The 24975-nt window shown below is 40.2% G+C and overlaps 1 protein-coding gene across 4 annotated transcripts in view; it reads left to right on the top strand.

Moving 5' to 3' along the window:
• The window catches only part of smap1 (small ArfGAP 1), a 151417-nt gene that overhangs the window by 78818 nt on the left and 47624 nt on the right, over positions 1-24975 (top strand). For all 4 annotated transcript variants that reach the window (XM_050070959.1, XM_050070957.1, XM_050070956.1 and 1 more), the window contains one exon: positions 12637-12697. In XM_050070959.1, the coding sequence (XP_049926916.1) occupies positions 12637-12697 (61 nt within the window). The remainder of the gene's footprint in view (positions 1-12636; positions 12698-24975) is intronic.

Here is a 24975-nt window from a genome sequence, read left to right as displayed (position 1 = left end):
TTAGTGGCTAAAAAAGCTGCTGGAAACTTTGTGATGACAACCACATTTGTTGTTTGTTGGTCTCAAACAATGGTCTGCAGCTTGGCAGGCCTCCGCCTCGGTGTTGCACCAACCACCATCACCTCAACCTTCAGATGACAATATCAGCTTATATACTACGTCACTTTAGAAACTCTGATATGACACATATAAAACGTACAAAGGAATGTATTTATGGTTTGCAGAAATGTGCAATACCAACAATTGTTGCTGGCAGCTACTACAACTACCACTAATTGTCAAATAAAACTCAGTATTCAGTCTCAAATAATGGTACACATGGTATATTCAGTACAATGTGTATATACACTATATATAACCTTTATTTAACTAGGAAGTCACACTGAGCTTAAAACCTCTTTTGCAAGTGAGACCTAGCTAAGACGGTCATATCGCAGCATAAAAACAAATAGGACAACAACAACAAATCACAATAGCGACAGCAGGTATGCCAAAATATGTTACATAATAAAGTGCATTTAAAAGGCTGCCAAGTCCTTATAACAATTTAATCCCATCATACTCACCACTTTGGTGCTAGAATTTATTCTTTTAAACAGATATATTCTTCTCACGTGTGCATGGGCGTTCATTTTTTATTGTGGGGTTATGGACTTGGAGCTGTTGGGAAGCTTTTAATGTGAAACATCTGTGCAGGAAGAAGCTAAACGCGGGGGGAAAAGTAAGGCAATCAAAACTGATTAGCAAATAAGTACAGTGTGAAAACATTATTCAAATCCCACCTGGTAAGTGGACCCTGAGTTGAGATTATTTTGTCACACTCTCATCATCTCAGTCTTATTAATTCTAATCACCTTTACCTTGCTGTTTTTTTGTGTGTGTGTGTGTGTTATTTGTTCAGTGTTAAGCTACTGTCAGTGCTACATTTCCTGCACACATGTGACACATTAAAAGCCTTTCAGCAGCTTGTGGGACATAATCCTTCCCTTTTCTGGTAGGCCTTTAATGTCAGACATCTGGAACAAGTGGATTTGACGGCAGCTTAATAACAGTTTACAGTTTAAACACAGTTTAATATTTGGTTCATTATATGCATCTGCAGATTTTCATCTCACTTATACACCTGTATGTGCCTCATCTTTGCTATTCTTTTTCCTCATGAGCCAAAAACATGAATGAACGTTTTTCCAGTTGCAAAAAGTTGAATCTTAATAGAAAAGTAATATTGATCTATGCTTTCTTAATCACTCATCTTTATTGTTAAACATGTAAAACAATCAAACATTACTTTGTGCATGAAATGTTGCAGAAAATGCATAAATCTACTGTAAAACATTCTATTTTGGGTCTGAATATGGTCTTAAAAATAATAGACATAGCCACCATGACGTCACCCATTGGTTTGTGGACTTCTTTTTGGAAGCCTTGAGTTTGACATTTTGGTCGCCACCATCTTGAATTGTTGGAGGCAGAAGTGACCATGTTTGGGAGAAAGGATGAGGAAGCAAACGAAGGAGCGAGGTCTGACTCAGCGACTGTGATGACGCCTCACTGACAGTCTGTCACTCAAAGCGGCCACATAACGAGAAAAATTAGCTGTTGAAACCAAAGCTGTTTTTTGTACTAGGCTGTAAACATGTTTATTTCTGCTACATTTTAACATGAGAGTCCATAGGTATTTACTCACTTCTGGAGCCAGCCTCAAGTGGCCATTAGAGGAACTGCAATTTTAAGCACTGCCGTGTTGACCTCGTTTTTCAGCCCTGGAGGTTGCCGCTTGGTAATGGTATGTTAAGGCTAATGCTGGTTATGTCAACTAATGACGAATGCCATTGTCAACACATTGGTTTCACAGTAAAGGTTTACCATTACCATGACATTATAATGCATTTAATTTAAAGTGCATGCAAGAGGTGGTGATTATCAGCAGTAGCTTAACACATCAACATTAGCTCATTGCCACAAACCAATATACAGTCATGGATCAGACAGTTATTGTGGATATGTAACATTTGACTGATACCAATCAAACTGATCTACAGCTTACTACTTTTGCTGCTGCAGTACTGTGGTGCACGTAGACCTGCTGCAGCTTGTGCTCTTAGTATTAGTTACAGCTGTTACAGACCTGCTTGTTAGCAGCACTGTCTGCAGCTGTCCGTCTAATATCTCCCTCAATCATCCTCGTGTTTATTCTTCCTCATTCTCCTATTCGTCCTCTATTTCCTGTCCTTCTTGTATTTGTCCCCCCCTCCCTCACTCCTACTCTTCACCGCTAAGCAATTTGCAGCCCTCATCTCCCGCTCGTCTCCTTCCACTCTATTTGTTTTTCCTCTCCCTCTTTTAGTGTTGCTTGCTCTTTGTTTGTTCCATCACCTCGCTCTGCCTCTCCTCAGAGGATAAGACGTTTGTTTCATCTGCCTCGTATATGTGAAGGAGGACAGTGGGATTCTGTGTTGCGTAAGGCTGAGTGCAGTCTCAGTGGGTCGCCAGCCTCTCTGTGAAGGGCTGCAGGTGTGTGTTTGTATATGTGTGTCTAAGTTTTGTGGGTTCCAGGTTTCATCATTTGTGCGGTGGTAGTCAACGATGCATTGCTCCCCAGAGTTCAAATAATAGTGTTTTTTTTTTTTATGTTAATACAAATATTTTAGGAGTCATGCTGTTGAAAGCTGGTGTTTTATGCAAGTTTTCAGTATTTTTATTCAACATATTCTACTGTTCAAGTTTTTTAAAGAGTGTTTGGGGTATGTAACATTTACTTGATAGCATATAATGTCATGAAATGTGGTGGTAGAGATTGGGTTTCATGCAACAAAGGTCTCCTTACCAGGAATGCTGTGACAGAAGGTACATATCTTAAGGCCCCTACGCTGTGCAATTTCAGGCCGTCTCGAATGAGAGTTGACAGAGAAATGTGGTGAAATCTCTGGTTTTCGTGGGGTATCGTGGTTGTCCTAGACCACACTGTGAGACGGTATTAAAGCTGATTTAGAGCCTTGGCCACAAAAGCCAGCCTACATAAAAATTTCTCAGAAATTTAGGACCAAACCAGTTTACAGCATGAAGTGATGCAGAATACGTAGGTCAGGCGAGAGGCTGCTACATTTTGATTTCTATTTCCACTGTAGCCGTATGATTGTCTATGCATTCATCACACGTCTCGAAAGTTTAATTTTACAGTTTGACACAGATTCCGACCAACACGGTATTAGACCCATGTCACACTTGCAATAATTTGTGCCTATACAAAGATCCTGTGTGACAAGTTAAAAGTAATTTTAAACAGGTGTGTTTTTATCTGATGTTCAAATAAAAACATAAAATTAGTGGTTAGATTTTAAACTGTGATATATTACTATCATTTCTGTGTTAGAATACATTTAGAATTATTTATTTCTGACAGCTATGGTGTTGTAAAGTTGTTTACTGTGCATGGCAAAAAGAGATTTGTAGCCTACAATGTCTAGTGGACCAGGCGAGATGTAAGTTAGGTGGACTTAAACTTAATTGAAGTCTACACAAAAAAAGTAACTGGAACACAAGTTAAAACTGGGATACCTTGTACACATACAAGCGTGACATAGGTATGAGGGGATGTTAAAATGGCTGCTATATTCGCCATGGCAGCAAATGCACCTTTAACATCAAATCTAGCCCTAGGAATTGCGAGAAGAGCCCTGCTGAGCTAAGTGTGCGCCCTTGTATGTATGAGTTAAGCGGGTTTAGATTGCAGCCAGTCCATTAAATGCCTTACAAGTGATGAATAGAATTATGAGCTGTATTCTTGGAGCAATTGGAAGTCAATAAAAGCACACATTAAAGTTTCTGTTTTATGTTATATTCATGAAAGACATCTACTGGAAATCATCCCTAGTTTTCAGCCTGAGCTCAGGGTAATTCCTGCCTGAGAAGCCTGCCCTTTGAATTTCAGCATGAAAACCACATTATTTGCTCATTATTGTATTGTCATTCAACTGCCTTGACAGCAGCTTCCCTTTCTCTTCCCTCCACATTGTTTGACCTTTTGGTGTGCAGGTGCTGAAGGTGGTAGATATCTACAAAATCTGAATGTCATGCCTCTGTGTGCATGTTCGCCGTGCTGTTTTCTTTTCGAGATGGCAGACTGTCCTGTCCACTTAATATAAGCTGCATGCAGAAGCATAAATGCCAGATACACAAGCTGCTGTCTGCTTTCAAAGTGCTGCTTATCGTCTCATCAAGCACTTTTTATAATAGCATTATCTCATGCTTTGATGTAATTAGGATGCCACAGGTACCCGGGGGATCTTAGGTCCAGTTTCATGTACCTAATGAATATTTATACAGTATTACCATTTCTGGCAGCTTGCTTCCCAATCTTGATTAATTCTTTTCCTCATGAGTCCCTCAGCGTTTGTTTCCATGCTGGTCGTGACATAAATTTTTCAAAATTACTTGAATTTTTGTAACAGTAGATGCTGAATCTTTCTCACCTTGAAAACCATTTAGAGATGTTGGACATCTTGAGTGATCAACCATCCACATAACCTTATATGACTGAAAAAAGACAGACCCAGTAATGCCTCACTGTTGCTAACAACTATGAAATAAATAGAAAAAGGTATGCAAATAATGATAAACATGTTAAATTCAGCACTATCATACTCACCACTCAGGTGCTTAAACTTTTCTCAAACAAAAGTAATGTTCTCATTTGAGCTTGGAAGTTAATTCTTGACCTCAGGATTATGCAGTTTCAGCTGGTGGAAGGCTTTTAATGTAAAATGTCTATGTTATGTAAATGGTAAATGGACTGTATTCACATAGTGCTTTTCTACCTTAACGAACAAAGGACTTAACAATTTGCCTGTTATTCACCTATTCACACACTGATGACGGCAGAGCCTCTCATGCGTAATGTGGGGTTCAGTGCTTAAGGACACTTCAACACATGGACAGCAGGAGCCTGAGACTGAACCACCAATCTTGCCATCTATGAACAACCCACTCCAACTCCTGAGGCACAGCCGCCTCAGTATGTTTCAGTGACAGTGGCTGGAACACTGAATAAAAAAACAGCAAAGTAGGAGTGATGGGAATGAAGTTATTAACAAGAAAAACTTCCTGCAGAAATGTTTCATATTAAAAGCCTTACAGCAGCACATGGGGTACTATCATTCCTTTTGCTGGTAAACATCGTCAGTAGGGTTGGCTGTCTACTGAACTGGCACATGACAATGTCCCCAGTGAAAAATCCCAATGGATATTGTTGATTGTGTGTGTTGGGTGGGGGATAAAGATGCAAAAATATGATCAATGAATAAAGAAAGAAAAAAAAAATTGATCAACCATCCGCACTGAACCCCTAACCGGCCCACTGCCAACTTTATGCAATACAGTAGCACTATTGTATAGACTGAGGACTGAAACAAGGGCAGAGGCAATTAGGACTGAGCACTGCAGCGCTCTCCAAGGCGTGTGACGAGTGAGTGAGTGAGTGTGTGTGTGTGTGTGTGTTTGAAATACAGAGAAAGACAAAGACAAGGTAAAAGATGAATTATTGCATGCAGTGTTTCTTTAGGCCTAAGTATTAATAAATTACCCAGAACACAGCTTTGTCAATTTTTGAATGGCCCACCAGGACCTGTGATATTTATATAACATTACCAGAGAATTTAAAAAGAAGAAGAAAAAAAAAAAAAAAACGGTGATCAGCCCAGCAGGTATGAGTGGATATTGATCCGTGATGGTGGCAACTTGGTTACTGAAAAAGGTACCACATCACCCATCTGGCAGCCTCTACTTCATCTGGAAGGTAAATCAGAACTTGTTAGCATGCAATGAATGCCTTTAGCGCCATCATAAACCCGTGCTCCAATGTTGGTGTGGAGAAGGAGAATGGGGGCTTGTAAATCATGATGTCAGACTCAATGGTCGATGACCAACAAGCCACTGGTGACGGATAGGGATGGGCATCGTTACGATTCTAGTACTCTTACCAATACTGCTCTTCAAACCGGTACTTTAACTGTACTCTTATCCGTTCTTTTAATGACAAAAAGAAACAAAATAAGAACAGAATTAAAATTGCTTCATTTTCTATGTATAAAAATTTCGATATTAGATTTAATTTATATAGCCCAATATCACAAATCACAATATGACTCTGAGACATCCCTCTGTCCTTGGACCCTCACAGCAGATAAGGAAAAACTCCCCCCAAAAACCCTTTAACAGGGAAAAAAATGCTAGAAACCCCAGCAACCTGGATGAATTACTATTATAGACTGTAACATACCCAAGGTGGATGGGGTAATGGAAGATGAGAACTGTGGTTGACAACAGTGCATTTCCCCACCTGTATGTGACACACATTTGCTAGATGTTTCAAAAGATTGCTCGTGTTTCTGCCTTTATGTGCACAGGTGTTGTTGAACGTGTGGCAACAAGCGGTGTCGGCATCAACTCTTGTGAAGTATAACCATACTTTGGAGCATTTTGCTCCCTCCGCCATTGTCACTGAGAGCAAGGCCTCCGTGTGTGTGTGTGTGACACAGAGATGCAGAGCTGGCCCCGCCCATCGCAAATGCAGCAGGCTGTAAGCTCTCCTCTGGATTGAATTGCAAAAATGCATCAGTGATGAATGTTTTTATCTTGTTGCAAATTAGAAGCGGAGTTAGGGAGATAAAAACTGTACAAGACAATGTTTATGTAACCTAAATAAACAAGAAATATATCTCCTGAATTTCTCCAATACTGATAACAGAATCATTAATGTCGGAGCTTATCAACATTATGGTCTTTGATAATTAGGCCCCAGGGTCCGTTTAATACCGGGTTTTGGTATCCATCCATTGTCCACTGATGGACAATGGCATTGTTCATCAGCATGGATGTTCATCGGTATGTATGTCAGTTGGCCCATCTTCCATGGATAATGGCATCACCCATCAGCCCAACCCTAATTGGCAGAATGTGTTGAGCTTCATTGACAGTAGCTTCACACAAAGCAAAAAAAACCCACCAAAGTTGCCACAACTGGAATGAATCAATGTTTACATTGTTGTACTAATGGAATAACTGCTGTGGACCTTGTATGGTAACAGAAAATAAAAGGGACTCAACAGTTCCTCACTGTCACCAATTGTTTTCTTGGCTGCAGCTGAAGCTGTTGAGTAAATCAGGGACGAACTTACAGCGGATTTTGCCCACACTCAGACGTCCAGTGTGACAGCTGTCAGCTGAAGGCTTTGTCTGGTGTGAATTTGACAGCGATCTGATGTGACAGCAGTCATCAAAGGGTTTGGTTTGCTCAGTGGTTTTCATTCAAACTGGCATCACCTTCATTGTCGAAGAGTCTATTCACCTGTTTGGGGGGATGGGGGGTGGCAGTTATCGATTGCTGGCCTCCCTTCCAATTCCACTTTCTCTGTCTTCAAACACAACTGACCCTGACACCCAATCAGTCTGTCGCTAGCCGTCTGTCAGCTGCATCACTTGGTGTCATCCTGGATAACTAATGGAAAACCCAACTTGTCTGCCAGCATTTGGAGAAGAATATTGGCAGCATGTCTATCCAAATCTTTCGAAACATACAGCAGGGAATTTAAGCTTTTTGTGCAGAGTGACATTTTGGATTTTCTTATTTCTTTCTTCTGTGTCTCACAGCAGCTGTGTGGGATGTAGCATTGAAAGGCTATGTAATCTCAATTTTGTAACACTGTGCATGGTCTGAAATGTCGGGAATCAAATGGACAGGCATACCAAAAACTGTTTTTCTTGTTGCTTTCTCCCTGCAAATACTCTTAATGGAGGTGTGGGCTTTTCTGAGTAGATCTGGTATTGTGATTTGAGTCTGAGTTTGGCCAATAATAATACATATAGTATGTCTAATTGAGAATTGTGTTGACAATAAATACTTTATTCTGTAAGATTTTCAGACATGCAAATTATCAATTATATGTTGTTTTCCTCAACTCTTAGGGTTAGGGGTGAAGATGCAATTATGCCATTTGTTGTATTCATCCTGGTGCCAGTCGGATATACAGTTTTTTCATCACCACTATTATAATATTCATTGTTTCCTCTGTCAGTTAGATTCATTCCGTCATGGCAGTTCAGGGCCTTAGTTTATAGTGCCACAGCTAGGTCTGGGTACATTTAATTTAATGTGATGTGGTATTGTCATACTATGGCAGCAGTCAAAACCCATACAGTTTGTGGTGTGGTGAGGTTGAGTGTGGTGTATTTGACAGAGTTGGTAGTTCAGCATGCCAAGATGCCACCAAAATGTTTGAAAGTTGGCTGTACTGCACGCCTGTCATAAAAAGGGTATCAAAAGCAGTACTCTTTTGGTATCAGTGCCACTTTAAGGGTACGGGTATTGGTACTGCTATTGTAATTTTTAAACAATACCAAGCTCTAGACACAGCAGTCCCTGGCCTCATGTTACTGAATTTAAAAATGATTCCAATAGAACCACTTAGTGAGGTTCAGATATTTTAAAATTTGAAAAACAAAGACTATTGATATGGCTCGGTACTGAAGACCATTGCGACCATGACATGAAACAAACCATTGCTTTTGAAAGTAGTGCTACAGAATTTCTAACTGGCTTAACGGCCACCATTTAAGGAGGGTAACCTTCCAAGTGGGAAGCCGACATCTAGAGTGCGCTGCTGCCTCTGAATGAATAAATGCTACTAGAAATGGAGCATTGCATTAGTTCAGACATAGAACTGAGGTTGTAATTGCATAAGCTGGTTGGCATCAGCAGCATTCACAACTCATTTATTAGCTGCTTGACCAGCTGACCAGTAATATCAAGTCATATTTTTACAGGTGTACATACTTTTTTTATTGTCCACTGTTCCTGCCTCCACCAACCCAACCTTTTCATGTGCTAGGGTTTTAGTTTTGTTGACTTTACAAAGATCTCACTGTTTATGTCAGTATCAAGGGCCACAAACAGTTGAATTTGGAAATCACATTTTGCCATACAGGATCAGTTAATCTTACTTTTGTGCCACTTTTTCAAAGCAAAATTGGATTGGATCAGATGACCAAATCGAGATAACTAGTGCTCTAAGTGGGACTCAAGTTTACTAGCTATGTAAAAAACAGCAGGTAGAATAGCCAGTCTGGGGTCACTTCAAGTGTTTTTATTTGAGGAGACAGAAAACAGCACAGGGGATGCAAATGTTAGAATCTACTTTTGACTATGTCGTTAGAATTAATATAAAGTGATAAATGAAAGATGAATTACATAATTTTTATTTGCTATTGACAGCTGTCTGGGTGATTATTTTATGGGGACGAAATAATTTACTTTTTTATTTTTACTTTAATGCACTGAAAGGCTTAGTAGGTAGCTTAAGGACTACTCAATGTACTTTGAATTTAATGGTTAAACAAATAAAGTACAAAATATAAATAAATGTATATTCAACCAACTTTTTGACCAAAAGTTTTATTGCATTTTGTTCCTGAAATCCACCCTTAATCCGCCCTTCTGATTGATTGAGATAATTCAGATTTTTTTGGGGATCAAAGGCATCCCAATCCTACTAAAAAGTTTTGAACAGTGCATACTGAATGTTTGATCAAGATCAAAACCAAGACTGGATTACATCATCTACTCTCATTTCAGATTCCTTTTTTTCCCATTTTGAACAACCCTTTTTAAGTGTTGATCCAATCCAAGCCGAAATCCAATCAGAATACCTCTGAACAACTGGGCCAGGGGGATTATTTCTCCCTGCAAAATAATTCAGTTATTTGAGACTTTTCTGAAATTATGGCCTTTATTCTCCAAATCTCACTAAAACCATTTGCTATATATGGGCAGTCCTTTGACATAACTGTTTCTGAGTGACGAAATATTGTTGAACCATGAAACGGATTAGATACGCAAAGAAAATCTTAAGAACTTTTGAAGATGTAGCTTGGTCAGAAAGGGATCTTTTTGTAGTGGGATGGTACCACAATCCGCAATATCTCGTAAAATGGGTTTTCTTCTGACCCTGACTAGTTCTGTTATTCCACAGCACTAACCAACCTTTTGCTGCTGTACACAAATGACCTTCCTGCTGCGTTTCATGCCGCCTCTGTTCAAGCTTTGCTGCAGTCCCAACACGCATCAATTCGCAGCCAATGCATTCTTGATTAGGCGTGGACACAGTAATTGTTTTCATTGCCTCGGATTGGAACGACATTGAATTTAATGTGGTCCATCGATCTTTTGTTGGGGGGAAATTGGGTTTGTTACCAGCGTTGTAGATCTCTCATGGCCCACGTGTTAACCTTTTATACTCTCTCTCCCTCACTACATTTTTCTCTCCAATCTCACTTTATCTCTATCTTGCCCCATCCTCTGTTCTTCATCCTCCTCTTATTCTCCTACCCTTTGACTTTTAATCTCTCCCTTTTTCTCTTTCCCTCTATCTGTCTTTCCTTTTATTTTGCACTCCTTCCTATTCCTTCCCCACTAACTATTTTTCCCCATTCACCTCCCCTAATTTGCTTTCAATTTAAAAACTCAATTAACATGATTGCTTATCAGAAACAATACTGCCATGGCACTATAACACTGACAAATAGCTGAAAGATGTAACCAGCAAATATTTGGTATTTTTACTTCATAAATGACTTAAACGATTAGGGGATTATCAATATTGCTTATTTTTTTGTCTGTAAGCGAATTGATTTTCTTTAAGAGGTCATTTAGAGGGGATACTCTTACTTACTACTTACTTAAACTCTCTCTACTGTCTGTCATTGCCAGAAGCCCCAGAAATCTACCAATTAGATCTGTTAGGTCGGGAAAAACAGTGCTCTCTTTCTATTTCGTGCTGTGCTGTAAAACAAACAAGCAGATTTGTAAAAGAAATGGAGCCGCGGAGTTTTGTAGAAGCTTTTTCTTCCCTCTAAGTGAAAGGTACCCTGGTTTGTTTTTTTTGTTGACAGTTTAGCAAAGTTTACATTCAGTGTTTCTCACCAAAGCACATTAATGCACAGTATCCTTGATCCCTCACAGGTTACTACACTGAATGCATTTCCTCCCGCATAAAACATTTGCAAAGTAAATTTCTGGAACAATTTGTCTTTGCTTTTACAACACAAAGGAATTAAATGACGACATGCAATGTTGCTTCATATCTACTGTATATGTTAATATGCAACTGTTTGCTGACATTTTCACCATGTCAACTTTATAAGATGAAAAAATGTCTGTTGTTTTTACTTCTTGTTGTTATGCGTCTTGTTGCATAACCACTACCAGTTGTAAGTGGAATAGTGTGAAACCATCAGTGGGACTGTTATGTCACCTATGAGCACGTGCATTTATAGTAGAGCACAAGATACAAACAGAACAGGGACCCAGGCTCTCAAAACCAAGTGTGTCAGCACAATACATTGGTGCCAAGTTCTGAAAATGTAACAGAACTTGTAGGAGATCCAGAGGTACCTATGGTACCTGGGATGCAATTCTTCTGGACCTGACGGGGCGGCATATACACCTACAAGTGTTCTAGTCTGCTGTTAAATACCAGAGGCGGAAGAAAGATGACAATAAGTGCAGCTGTGGCGACAGCTCTGCGTTGACTTTTTTGAAGAATATAGTATGTAGTGTTTTCCTGAGGTCAGCGTATTTTGTTAATTCTTTGCCGTGGGAGTGCCACGTATTTATGCCCTGCTACAATGGCAGCAGCATGACAAGGCGCTAATCCTCTATCCTGTGCAGAGCGCTGTATGTATGGGCTTTTTTTCTGGTTGCTGAGAGTTGAAAAACGTTCAACTTTGGGTAAAACTTTGCACTCGTTACTGTCACTTTTTACCCAGCCATCCAACCACAGTGGAGGAGGGGTGGGGCAAATAGCCACAGAGATCAGCCATGACATTTTACATAGAAATATGTTAATATACTATTGGCTGTATATATTAATATACGTATCCTCAGCCATAAAATCTCATAAAACCACATAGACTAGTACTTTGCATTTGAGGCAGATCAAATCTAAATGTTTTAATGAAGGAGTGTATGTTTAAAAGCATGGAATTTATTGTTTTGTTTTTGTTTATTATTATAGTATACAATTAGGTATTGAGAATCATGGAATTTTACTGATATTTGTATCAATTACTAAATGTATTGTATCATGTCCCGACATGCCTACTCAAAACAATGCACCATAGTGTCACTGCTGATGAAAAACTCCAAAGGGACCCTTGAAACAAGAAAACTTTCCATTGAAATCCAGGGTATTGGATTTTTTTTGTTTTATCTTCAGATCAAACACTGTCACCCCAAACTTCCACTCATTGGTTGGGATAATTGCAGGACATACTCTATGGCCTGCATAATAATGCAATCATTTTACAAAAACTAATCATCTTGAATGAAATCTGCAATGGAATAGTTTTATACTCTGTAACAGTGCTAAAACGTATGGCCAGTGGGTGACTTGGACTATTTAATATACTACTTTTTAATAGAGGTCAGAATCGCTTTTTCTGTATCAAACTTAAATAGACATGTCATATTCTTGCACATAATTGCAATATACTGTAATAGTTTAAAATTGAGAACACATAGAAGCTGTGGCAAATTGGACATTATATTAAATCTTTTTTTTTCACCTTTCTCTTTGTCTGCAGGCAGAGTGTAAAGCCAGTCCCAAGGAAAGCACAGAGCCGGCTGTGGACCTGCTGGGCCTGGGTAAGACCAACCCTCTGCCAACTTACAATATAATAACCCTCGGACAATATAATAACTTGTCAAACCATATTCACATGACTGCCTAATGTGTCAGATTAAACCAATTATCCTGGATGACGTAATGCCATTTTTAGACTGATGTTGTAATAATTGCAGGAGAAATAATGTGTGACATTATAAAGTAAAGGTTTATTGCTGTCAAGCTTTATTTGAGTCATGTACTGTACAGAGACCCTTTGTATCACAGAGTTATTATAGCATCTGGTGTCAGGCCAGTAGTCCAGTAGTCATACGCTAGACCATCCAATTTTGATTTAGTGTGCATTCCAAAAATGGAAAGTAAAGTACTTGAAATGTGGCAGAAACAGCTAATTTCATAACTAAAACACATACTAGAAAATCATATTTTACAACAAAAAAAGTTATGGACAATATTTGTTAGATTCCAGTACAGTTGTAAAACATACAGTATCACTGTGGGAAACCTGTAGCTGGTTTATTCCTTAATGTGAAAGGAACAAAATAATTGGAATGGCTTATTAGTAACTGTGTGCTTGCTTTCTAATAAATAGCAACCTGAAAATCAGCTACTGAGAAAAAGTAATTTTAGTAGAGGGAAACAGTTGTGCTGAATACATTTTTGTGGCTTCAAAATTTGGAGGTAAGAGGGCATCAAATGCTTCTGAGTCAGCAAAGCGCAAAAAACCTGTAGTCCTGGCTGGACTGCTGGAAGTAAGAGAAGACCATACTAAAGCACCAAATGGCACTAAAATAAACCCCAGTGGACTTGACTTTAGTGCCTTAAGTGCACCCACTCATGAATGTTTACTTATTTAGGCTGATTGATGTCAGCCAAAGTGTCAGGTCAGGTCTCCTCCTTCTTTGGTTTCTGCCCCACCTCTTTAGATGTCTGTTGGAGGCCACTACAAACAAACTACTTTGTTTCATACCCTGAACTTTCACTTTGCTTTTTATAATATGCACCATCAGGCTTGTGTCAGTGTGTACACACTGTGGCTGACTCTCTTGTTACCTTTATCACCTACTGTCATCTTTATTACGGGTGAAAATCACTGATTAACTCACGATACAAACTTAACAGTGAATTTCCTTCAAATTAAAATGCATAGTAATTTAGTTGTAGGTGGCCATAAATCTTAACAGTTAAGGCGCTTGAATACTGGCACATATCCAATAAAATAAATAAATACCACAAATGTAAGTAATGTAGTCTGATTCTCCATCATTAGACTCTGACCTGTTGATAATTCCTGGACTGCAGCTTGCGCTCATTTATAGAGGGCAGGCACAACAGACTTGACTAAAATGCAGACGTGAAGGCACACTGTAGCAGGGCTCCAGCACTTTGACCATATGCTTTAATTCCGTGTTCTCTGTGACCCACAGTATACAGTATGCAAGTGTGGGCGGATATCCTCAGCGAAACATTCTATAGCACTAGTTAATACTTTGGCACGGTCTGAATCTACGGTGTGAGGCTGCCTGAACTCTGTGGGAAGAAGGACTCGCCTTCCAGTGGATTTTTGTCTTGTTCTTCAATCGACATATTCAGATTCATGATATCGGCATATTCAAAAGTATTAGCAGTCAACCTTAGAGCTCCCCCTCATAACATAATGAGAACTCAACAGAATGCACCTGCAGAGATCGCATTGGCAGCGGGTAATTGGAATAAAGTCACTCAAGGGTCTGACAAGTCGTTAAGTCTAGCAAGAAAGTCACCAAGTTGGCAACACTAAGCACATCACTGTGAATGTAAAGGGTGCGCTGGATTTATACTACAAGACAACAGCGGCATTGCATAACAGAATGCAGCACAATAATTTTTTCTCTCTCTTGCATAACCTGTTAATTTTGCCAGCCGGGTCTCACTCTGAAGTCATCACAATCCGGCTCTTGGTCGTTGACTTCTAGCATCAGACACTGACAAAAAAAAGCTGTTCTTTGACTGTACATTGGCACGATAGGCGGCTGGTCACCATTATTGTTTAACAGCACCCGTCGGCATCAAGGGGAAATGCGGCGGGACAACAATGAAAGTTTTAGGAAGTTTGAGTAGGGTGGGCAAGAGGGGTGGTGGATGGGTCCACCAACCACCGACTCTCACCCAGGAGGCCAGTGTAAGTTTCCCGTAAGATTGTAAAGCCAAATCCTGTTCTTTTTTCCTAAACCCAAACACATGCGTATTTTTGCAAAACATAACCATGTGTGTTTGCTGTTGGAAAAAAAAGTCAATTCGCAGTGATGTACCGACGTAGTGCATTTATTCTGAAAAAGACTGTATGCAAACTGTACATTTCCTGTGAAAACGGAAGCATATTTTGAAAATAGACAATGCATGTAACAGGCTGAAGTTGACACGGCGTCCCAGAACATCAACAACCAACACACCCAGACTCACCCAGGGTACCTTGCACGTTGTATGTTGACGTAGAAAGTCCATGACCAAACTTCAATATGTGACAAGGTCAGAGTGAGAATGTGTTGATTTTGCTTGCCCCAGCTGTGTTGTAAAAGCCAAATGGGCCCAGTCTTTTGAATTAAAGATGATGGTGCCTTTCTGATTTGTTTTCCCCCACTGTCCGGCTCTACGCTGTCTGCCATAGATTCCTCTGGGAATGAGTCCTAAAACCCGAAAATGAGTTATCATGTTACTACTCATTGCTTCCTTGTCTCAAAGTCAGTGGGTTTTTTGAATGGGTTTGTGGTTAGATGCCTGAAATAAGTTCTGTGATTAACCCAAACTGAAGAGACTTTAACATTTTGTTCTGCAACATAAAACACATCAGGATATTTCAGTCCTGGTTTGATAGAGGTATTAAAGTGATAGGAGATCTGTTTGAGGATAATGGTGTTCTTATGTCATTTACAATGGTTAGAGACAAATATGGTGTAGATGAATTTTTTGCTTACCTCCAGGCTCGTAGCTTTATTAATGCAGTTGATAAATCTTCTCAGATCAAGACTTTGTTAGGGCCATTCGAGAAATCTATCATACAATATAAGAAAAATAAAGGGTTCATTTCATATTTTTATGATAATTTCGTGAACGACGACCAGCAAAATATAGATAAAGTGATGGATTGATGGGAAAAGGACCTTCAAACGAGCTATGAAAAAGAAAACTGGAAAGAATGTATCCAAGAAGTTCACACTCTGTTTTTATGTAATAGATTAAAAGAAATGCAATACCGGATACTACACAGACAACATATTACACCACATATCTTAAGTAGAATTGATTCCAGCAAGTCTCCCATATGTACCAAGTGTAAAATTTCTGTTGGAACGTATATGCATTATTTGTGGGAATGCTCAAAAATTGTCATATTTTGGTCAGGTATTGTTAAAGAATTGAGATTAATTTTGAAATGTAAGATCTGTAAAGATCCTGGACAGTTTTTATTAGGGCTGCCGTCAAAAAAACAAATTATAGACACTCAAAGATCTAAGTTATTAAAGAAACTTCTTTGTTTAGCAAGGAGGTGTATACTTCTAAATTGGATTAAAGAAGAACCGCCATCAGTAACACAATGGTATAGAGAAATCCTTAGAATAATGCCGATGGAAAGACTAAGCGCTAAACTCACAGGAAATGAGCACAACTTTACTAAGATATGGCAGCCACTAATAAATCACTTGCCCAAGCACCTTAGCGACACAATCCGTAAAGGGTATGACACAATGAATTGGAGAGTGCCCGAGGCAGTCTGATTTGATGATTTTTTATTGTTATTTTTTATCTCATATTTGTTTTATTTCTATTTATTTATTTACTAACTTAGCATGAGTATGGACTGAACTTGGTTAAAAATGAAAGTGGGAAATAGAATATGCTAACAGAGATAAAGAGGTGTATACATAGATATAATCCCGAGAGACATGAACTATGTCATCCCATCCTATGAGTTTATTTTGGATTTTGTTTTGTAGTTTTATCACTGTTTTTTTTTCTTTTCTTTTCTTTTCTTTTCTTTTCTTTTCTTTTCTTTTCTTTTCTTTCCCTTGTTTATGGGTAGTGTGTGATGGGTCTTGTTTGTTTGTCTTTGTTTTGTTTGGGTGCTTTATGTAATATGCCACAAATATGAAGGAGGAATGGACTTGAAACAAAATGTTGTGGCTATTTTGTGTAAAATCAATAAAAAAAATAAAATAAATAAAAATAAAATAAAACACATCAGTAAATACCCCACTCACGAAGTTTGAAGCTTCAGTGTATCTCAAAAAAGGTGACTGCTAACAAATGGCTAAATGGGATACAGAGCATCACCATGCCAAGCAACACCGAACACGGCTTTACAGTCTTGTTATGGTGGTGACGTTAGGTCATGTGACCGTGGTGTAGTTTTTTATAGCCCAGTGTTAGCTTTTTACGTCTGGTGATTACATTTAGGCTTTAATAATCATGAAAATACTGTTCATTTATGAAGATTATTATGCTGTGAGGTTCTTCACTGCAAGTTTGTTAACTTCCATTTACTTTGCCCTCTTTCATTTGATGTGCCACCACAAGGAGTCATGAAGTACTTGTAGTATTAGTAGTTGACTCTGGTGAGTCATATTGGCAGGGGATAACATTCAGAGCGCCTGTGTGTTTTATTATTGTTTGGCACCAGAGTATCAATAACATATCACAGAGGAAGTAATATGATACATTCCCATATTGATATTTTGCCCATCCTTAATCTCGGTGATTGTTGTCAATACATAAAATTTGGTGACCTCAGCATACACTACTCCCCAAAAGTGGCCCTAACCAACTTCAACCAGGCGAGAGGTCTAATCAGTTTGAGTGACTAAAAATAGTTTGAACCCCTCCATCTATAGCAAAGTGTCACAACATTTAAGTATGCACAATGCAAAACAATCTAAACATGAAGCAAAAACTGGAGAGAAGCTTTTATTATTAGTATGAGACAAATATGTGGATGTAGCTGTCAGTTTAGAGGGAGGACTGATCATGTGTCCGTAACCTCCTGCATGCATGCATGTTAATGGCATTTGTGCCTAATTGAAGAACGCAGCAGTAGAAAAGCTGGACATATCGAATGCACCGCGGATATGACATTCACCAAAGGTCACAAGCTGGATTCAAACCTGTGACATTTGGAGTACACGGTATGTGTCTTGGCCCGTTAACCGGCCGTACATTGTGCTTCCTTATTGTCAACCCCAGCGCTGGACAGCAAAAACACAGTAGAAGAAGTCAGGGTTGGTTCAGGGGTTTTCACCATAAATCTGTAATATGCAGTCACCCTGTGTTTTCCCAGTACAAGGCTGTATTGTATTAGACTTAGGTGAGGGTAAGCTGTGTTGGCAGAAGAAAGAGCTGGTGGATACAGCATTGATAAAACATTCCCGACCGCAGCATGGAAGAGTGAGTGTGGACGCCCTGCTATAAATAACCAATGGTACACACCTTGCAGCCATGTCGAGTGGATGAGATTTCACACATAATCAATAAGTCAAATACGTGGCAGCATGCCTTCAGCACTCACACATCCTCCCGTTCCTCCATCCATCCCTCTGTGTCTCTGGTTACCTCACTCTGCAGCTGTCAAACAGACTCTGCTTTTGCTTCTGTGTCTGTGTGTGTGTGTTTTTGTCAGTTCCTCTGGTCCGTTTAATTCAGTTTAGCAGGCTGTGCTGGAATGAAAATATAAACAATACAGTAAGACCAGCCAGAAAAGCATTTTTACACAATTTCTCAGTCAGCTTTTTCTTCTTGGTTTGCCAAACAATTAGGCCAATACTGAATTTTTAATTAAATATCAGAAAATAGGACTTTCAACGTTATGACATATTTTATGTGTTTATTTTAGGGTTTGCTTGGATAGCTTTGGTGTCCCATGGTGATAAATGCTGTCTCAGAGATGTTCCATCCTGCCAAAAAAAAAAGAACTCTTCAGGAGCCACTGAATCAATTTCAAAAACTTTTATTGATGGAGCACCCCTGTCTGTTTGTTTCAGCTTTTTTTGTCTCTGTGTCCCTTTCAATTCTGCCTCGGTCTCTCCCTACTGTAATGGTCTTGACACGCTGAATTGACACTTGTGTCCAGAGGGAATAAACAGGATTTTTCCTCCATGTTGTCTCCTCTATTCCAGCAGCAGCTGACCTTGTTTTGGTCCCAGCTTTACCTCTATTTAAGTCATATTGTTAATTTGGAGATACAAAAATTGTATTGCTGCAGCCAGGAATGAGGCATCTTTTTGTTTCCATTCACTTAATTTTAGTCTTAACAATTTCTAAATGCATCATCGAACATATAGATTTTGCAAAGCGCTGCTGGCCTTTTTACTCCAGATAGAGACTAATAAAAAAGGGAAATATAGGAGAAGATAAACACACCTGGGTCCTCTAAAACAATGAGGATTAACAACAATGTATGCTACACGCTAAGACACTAAGTGAGCTTAATTTGCAAAACTGTTTATTTGAATATTTTCATCATGTGTTGTTAACATTCCTGTATTCTTGCTAGCAGTCTTCTTTGTTGGTGCATTGCTATATTTCTTAGCACATTACCGGCACCTGCTGTCAGTCAGGGGTGCTTGTGCAAGTTCATCCATGTGCGTGTGCACAATACAATCACAACAAGGGCTCACTCTTGAAAACATTGCTCCGTAGCGTTATAGAAGTATTTCACTGTTGAAATACTGGAAAAAAAATATGTTTCTGACAACATTTGCGGCAAGAAAAAGGAAGTTCACTAACAGAATCTTGGTTTATATTTGATCAGCGCTGCTTAGTTTTACCATTAACTCTTTTTTTTTAAGCCTATGTTTTCACCGTGCAGCAAACAGTATGGCGCCCACTTCCAGTTTACAAACTGTTGCTATGACAGTGAAACAGTGCACTAAAATAGGTTCCTAAAGAACATTTTAGGCAAGAAATAGGTGAAGTAACAAAAACCTTAGTAACTGATCAGCACTGCCTAGTTTAAATGTTTTATCAGAGTTTGAGAGAGAGAGAGAAATAGAGAGAGAGAGGGAGAGAGAGAGGGGAGTGGGTCTGTCTTGTGAACCACTTCTATAGTCTTTGTGTCCACGGTGGCGGCATGGGTGGCAGACAATACGAAAAGGGGAATGTATGGCCTGTAGTTTGAGCAGCAGCCCGAGAGCCAGCAAAGTAGCCTTCCAAGCATTTGTGTTTATTTTGACAGAGGACTGCAAGTTCGTTAAAATACTGATTCGACCAATTTCTCGGTGCAACAATGAAAATTACTGTTGGCCTTGTTAACAGGTAGTCTTTATGAACCACATTCAATCAGCTTTTTCATATTAATTCAGTTGTCTGACAACGGAAACGGAAAAGAAAATATAAGTTAGAAGAATTGAATTGTGAGTTTGACTGCATGAGAACACAGCGCAGATGGTCACAGAGAGCAGGAAGAGACAGGAGACAGGTTGAACAAGGCTGTATCATTATCACTCCTTATCACGTTGCCAGTGAAGCCAACCTATTTTAACTCCCACATTGTCATTTACCGATGCCTAGTACTTTTGTTGTGTAACCCTAACAAAAATCAGAAGCTAAGTAGACCTACGTTGGAAGTTTACTTTAAAAAGACACTGTATTAATTTAATTAGTAGAAACTGAGACGCTGTCCTGTGTTGTACAAAACTGACAATAGAGGGAAACCTGGAGCGTCATAGTTTGATGCCTTGGGCCACTGACCAAGCTGCCATATTTGACGAGTTGGGAGTGAGAATGTGTTGGCGAAGCATAGTTATGTAGTTTACCATACAAAATAAGAAAAAGAAGAACTCGTTAACTTTCTGTAGTTCAGACATTCAGATGAAAGTCTTTACAAAACTGACCTGAAAATGATTCTGACTTTAGTGTATTTAGTAGGGATGATCAAGTACACCATTATCTGTGCCCGTATCGAACCAGTGGAGTTTAAACCAGACGTTTTTAATTTAAACCTGAAATTGACATGGGTTGGTCTGAAGTTACTATATTTATAATTTGTTAGAAAATATTAACAGATCAGTCTCAGAATTGAGCTTCAGATCCTTTTGATCACAAGAGTAACAGACTGAACACAGCAATACAAGTGAGGATTTTCCTTCATCAGAAGCACGGCTATTGGCAAATTTTACTTGAATGAAACTTGTACTCGGATAAGTACGAATACTAGAAGACTGCATTAGGATTGGGATTCCGCTTGTCCTGTGAGACCCAACACAAATGGGAAAGGGTGGTTTCAAATCTGCCACGCGTGGGAGCAGGTGGCAGTGTTCAACATAACATTTTTTCCCCACTGGCCCCCTGGGCCAGTAGTTCAGAGTTTTACTGGCCCCTTGTATATTCTTACTGGCCCAAGTAAAAAAAAAGAGAGAGAGAGAGAATGTCTATAAAACTTCATTTCATTTAACTTCATTTCATTTAACTCCATTATACCTCACCGTAGTGCATGATGGTACAGCAGTCCTCACAGAAGCTGATGGATGATGTCACAGCCTCTGTGTACTCATCCACTTCTTAGATGACCTCAAAACAGGTTTACAGAGCTTTAACTTCTGCCTGTATGAGGGAATCAGGTGGACAGTGTTGTGGTCAGAGTGGCCCAGTGCAGCGCGGGGGACCGGGTGATAGGTGTTGTTAACAGTTGTGTAGGCCTAACTGTGATCCAGGATATTCTTCTCTCTGGTCGGACATTTTATAAACTGTTTGTATTTGGGGAGTTCATGGGTGAGGTTACCTTTGTTAAAGTTGCCAAGTCTGGGTAAAGGCCTCTACACATGATCAGCTGTAAAACCACTTTGCGCTGGCTGTCCCATTGTTTGTCTATGGACAGGGCGGCAACGCCTGACAAAGCGGCACCGCTACCCTTGGCGTCACGCACCGCTCGGATTTTCCGCCCGAGCGCTGCGCTCAGAGTTGAAATTATTTGAACTTTGACCGCGCCGCTGCGCCGCACCTGGCGGTGAGCGAAGCACATTGTTCTTAATCATGTGAAGGCGAGCAGTGCTGCTGGATCACTGTCACGTCATTACACCAGCCACTTAGTATAAAAACAGATACCTCCACCTTTAGTTTTGCCGGAGAGTTCCGTGTTACAATCCGCTCTAAAGAGTTGGAAGCCTGCCAGCTGCAGCGCAGATTCCGGTATCCATCCACACAGCCACGTCTCCGTTAAGCACAAAACTGCAGATGTAGAAAGTCTTCGTTTTCACCATCAGTAGCTGAAGTTCATCCAGTTTATTGGCCAGCGAACGCACGTTGGAGAGAAATATACCTGGCAGCGGTGTGCGGTGTCCGCGTTGGCGGAGACGCACAAGCGCACCGGCACGTTTTCCCCTCCTCCGGCGTTTCACTGCACAAAGGTGAGGGCACCTTTGCCAAAAAGCACACTTAAGGCTCGAGAAAAGTGGGATAAAAATCCGCTGTAGTTGTTCCCCTGACAAAAAAAAACAACCTTACAGCGTAACTGGCCCGAGCGGGCCTGTGACCTGTCAGTCAACTTGCCCAACATACTTTTTGATTGGCCCCGGGCCATCGGGCCATTGCTTATGTCGAACCCTGGGTGGTCAAAAAGATCTGAGAAGGTCCCAGAGATTAATTCATATGAAGGATGGAGACGTCAACAAGTTAAGTGGAAAAGAAGATAAAAGCAGGACATTACATTACAAGCAACACAAGTCAGACATTTGGAGGAATTTCTCAGGAATATTACAGATAATAATAATAGAATTGAATCCCACACACACCAGAATAACTGTAATTATGAATGTTGTTATGCACTACAGCATAATTATGCTGTTCATCAGTCTATTGTTTGGTCATGTATGGTCAGAATGCTTGCAGGTGCAGGCGAGAGCTGACACACACTTTGTAGGAGTAGATAACACACTCAGTGGGAGCGGACAGTAATGGTCAGTAATGCACCAGGAGCAGGCAGGAGTGGGATTAGAAAAACTATTAACATGGCCACATAAACCTGTAAGTGGGCCCAAGGAGAAAAGTGTCACTTACATTAGTGGTATTTTGAAGAAATACAACCACATTTAATTCATTACAACTTTATTCTGAAATATGCAGTTGTTCACTTTGCACAGCCTTGACTGATAGAACTCTCACTCTGGTTGCATAAGTGTTCAACTTAAAAAAAAATGTGGAAATGCAGGCAGTTATTTTTTACTGCAGCATTTCGAAAGGCATTTAATGTGTGCAATGTTGTATCAGAACACTAACATCACAATATAAACCATTATCTGTTCTCCATTTGATATCACTGCTTATACGAGGAGACTGCAAGAGGTTGTGTCCTACTTCCTTTATCACCTGTAAACAAACATATTTTACCAGTGGCAGGTCATTTTGTGTCCATTTTCCACACTTCCCTCTCTATAATAGTCACCAACTGGGCTTGTGTTCCTGTTTCTGGACCCACTTGCTGTAAGAATCACTCGCAGGAGAGCGGGAAAGCTTCATTTCATGCCCTAGTTGCGACTTGTGTTTTGGGAAAAAGTGGGTTAAATTAACATACTTTAGGGTTTATGGCTGTACAGGCACTTCAAAGACCCAGTTAATTGTAGAAGTGTCGGGATGGGAAAGGCTGTGAAGCACCAGTTTGACCATTGGGACAATTTTACATGTATGTGTGAAATCTAATCAGAATATCGCTTTAGAATTAATGCAAGGCGTTTAATCAAGTCAGATATTTTACCCCTTGTGTTGTGGCCAAGTCCTTAATGTGACAGCCCCCCACTGCTGAATGAGGCCGCTGTATTCATTGAAGATACTGGGAAGCTCTGTCTTTATGTGTGTATGTGTGTTTGTGCGTGTGAATGTGAATGTATTTGGGGTTTGGGGTGATTATAAAACACACACCCCACCCTAAACGATGGGTCTGTTTCCATGGTGAAGTTGAGAGTGCTCTCAAGAAGCGGCTCCATCCCGTAATAAAGGATGGTGGGCTCATTGCCCGACATGGCGGCGATGATGATGATGGGCCCCTTTCTCCCTGCGGCTCATTTCCATGGCAATGGGTGAATGAGTTTTTGGTAGGGGAAGGGAAGGGGTGATAGGGGGGTAATTGATGCACATGAAATGCTATTTTTCTCTCTTCTATTTGAATATGTAACAATGTGACTTGCACCTGTCATTCTCATCAGCCCCTAAAGCAATAATCATAATCATTATAGGCTTTATTCTTCAAGCAGCAATTTACAGAGTGATTTAACTATCAAAACAAAAGCCATGCTCATAAATGACATGAAGGCATCACAAGATGGAAAGAGGGCAAAAAATCAATAGTTTAATTATTAGGATGGAAGATGTCACTATCAAAGTAATGCTTTGAAAATGAGTTTCAATAAGTGGTTTAAAAGGATGTCGAGTGGTCTTTCTAGCCTTCTCAAAGTAAATGGCTTTCCTTGTACCCTGCTGTCTGGCTAAAGGAGCTCAGTCTTGTTCACACTTTAAAAGGGCTAAATTATGGATGTTTCATCACTGTGGTTATATAAATGACCTCTGCTGCTCGCCTGGCTCTTACACACACAAACACACACACACACACACACACACACACGGTTCACTCTCTCTTCCCTTTCACACACTCCCTCTCCCTCTTGCATCTCCATCACTCTCGCTGTCTCTCAGATGGCTGTACATTGTGTACTGGGGGTTTCCTCCTCAGCACCACGGGAAGGGGTCTCTCTCTGGACAACACAGTTTTTCCATAACAATACTGTAGTTTGCGACCGCCAAAGATCAGCCATATTTTCAGTTAAAGGGCCAGTGTGTAAAATTGGTTGAAAACAGTGACATCAGTGGTCAAATTCTAGATTGCAGGGCTCACTCGCTCACCCCTCCCGTCGGGTAAATGACGGTGGCCTCGTAGGGACAAAAAGCCTTGCGCAGACACAAGTTTTTCAGGAGTAGGTCTATCTAGCAACGAGGTAATTGTTTATTTAGAAATCTAAACCATGTTACGATATTGTAATGAATCCCTCATGAGCAGGAGACCAGAGTAGCGTTTGGGAAAAAGGCTAGTTTATTTGAGCACTCCAGAAACTCCGGTAGCACTCCAGGGTGTAAAAGACTCTGTCCCAAACTCTGACGGCCTATTACCATCACATGCGTGTTGGTTGCATCTCCGCTCCGGCACGGCAGCGGAGCCGATAGGATTCAATTCTAGTCAATGTGTGTGTTTCCACTGGCTGCGGCTGTGCTGCGTTCCGGCTCCGTCACAGCTCCGGCAGTCCGGAGCCCTCCGCAACAGATACGCAGGACTTCTATTTTTGCC

The sequence above is a fragment of the Epinephelus moara genome, chromosome 19 (assembly GCF_006386435.1).
Source record: "Epinephelus moara isolate mb chromosome 19, YSFRI_EMoa_1.0, whole genome shotgun sequence".
NCBI lineage: Eukaryota > Metazoa > Chordata > Actinopteri > Perciformes > Serranidae > Epinephelus > Epinephelus moara.
The sequence above is the reverse complement of the archived record's forward strand: the minus strand, read 5'-3'. Positions and strand labels throughout refer to the sequence as shown.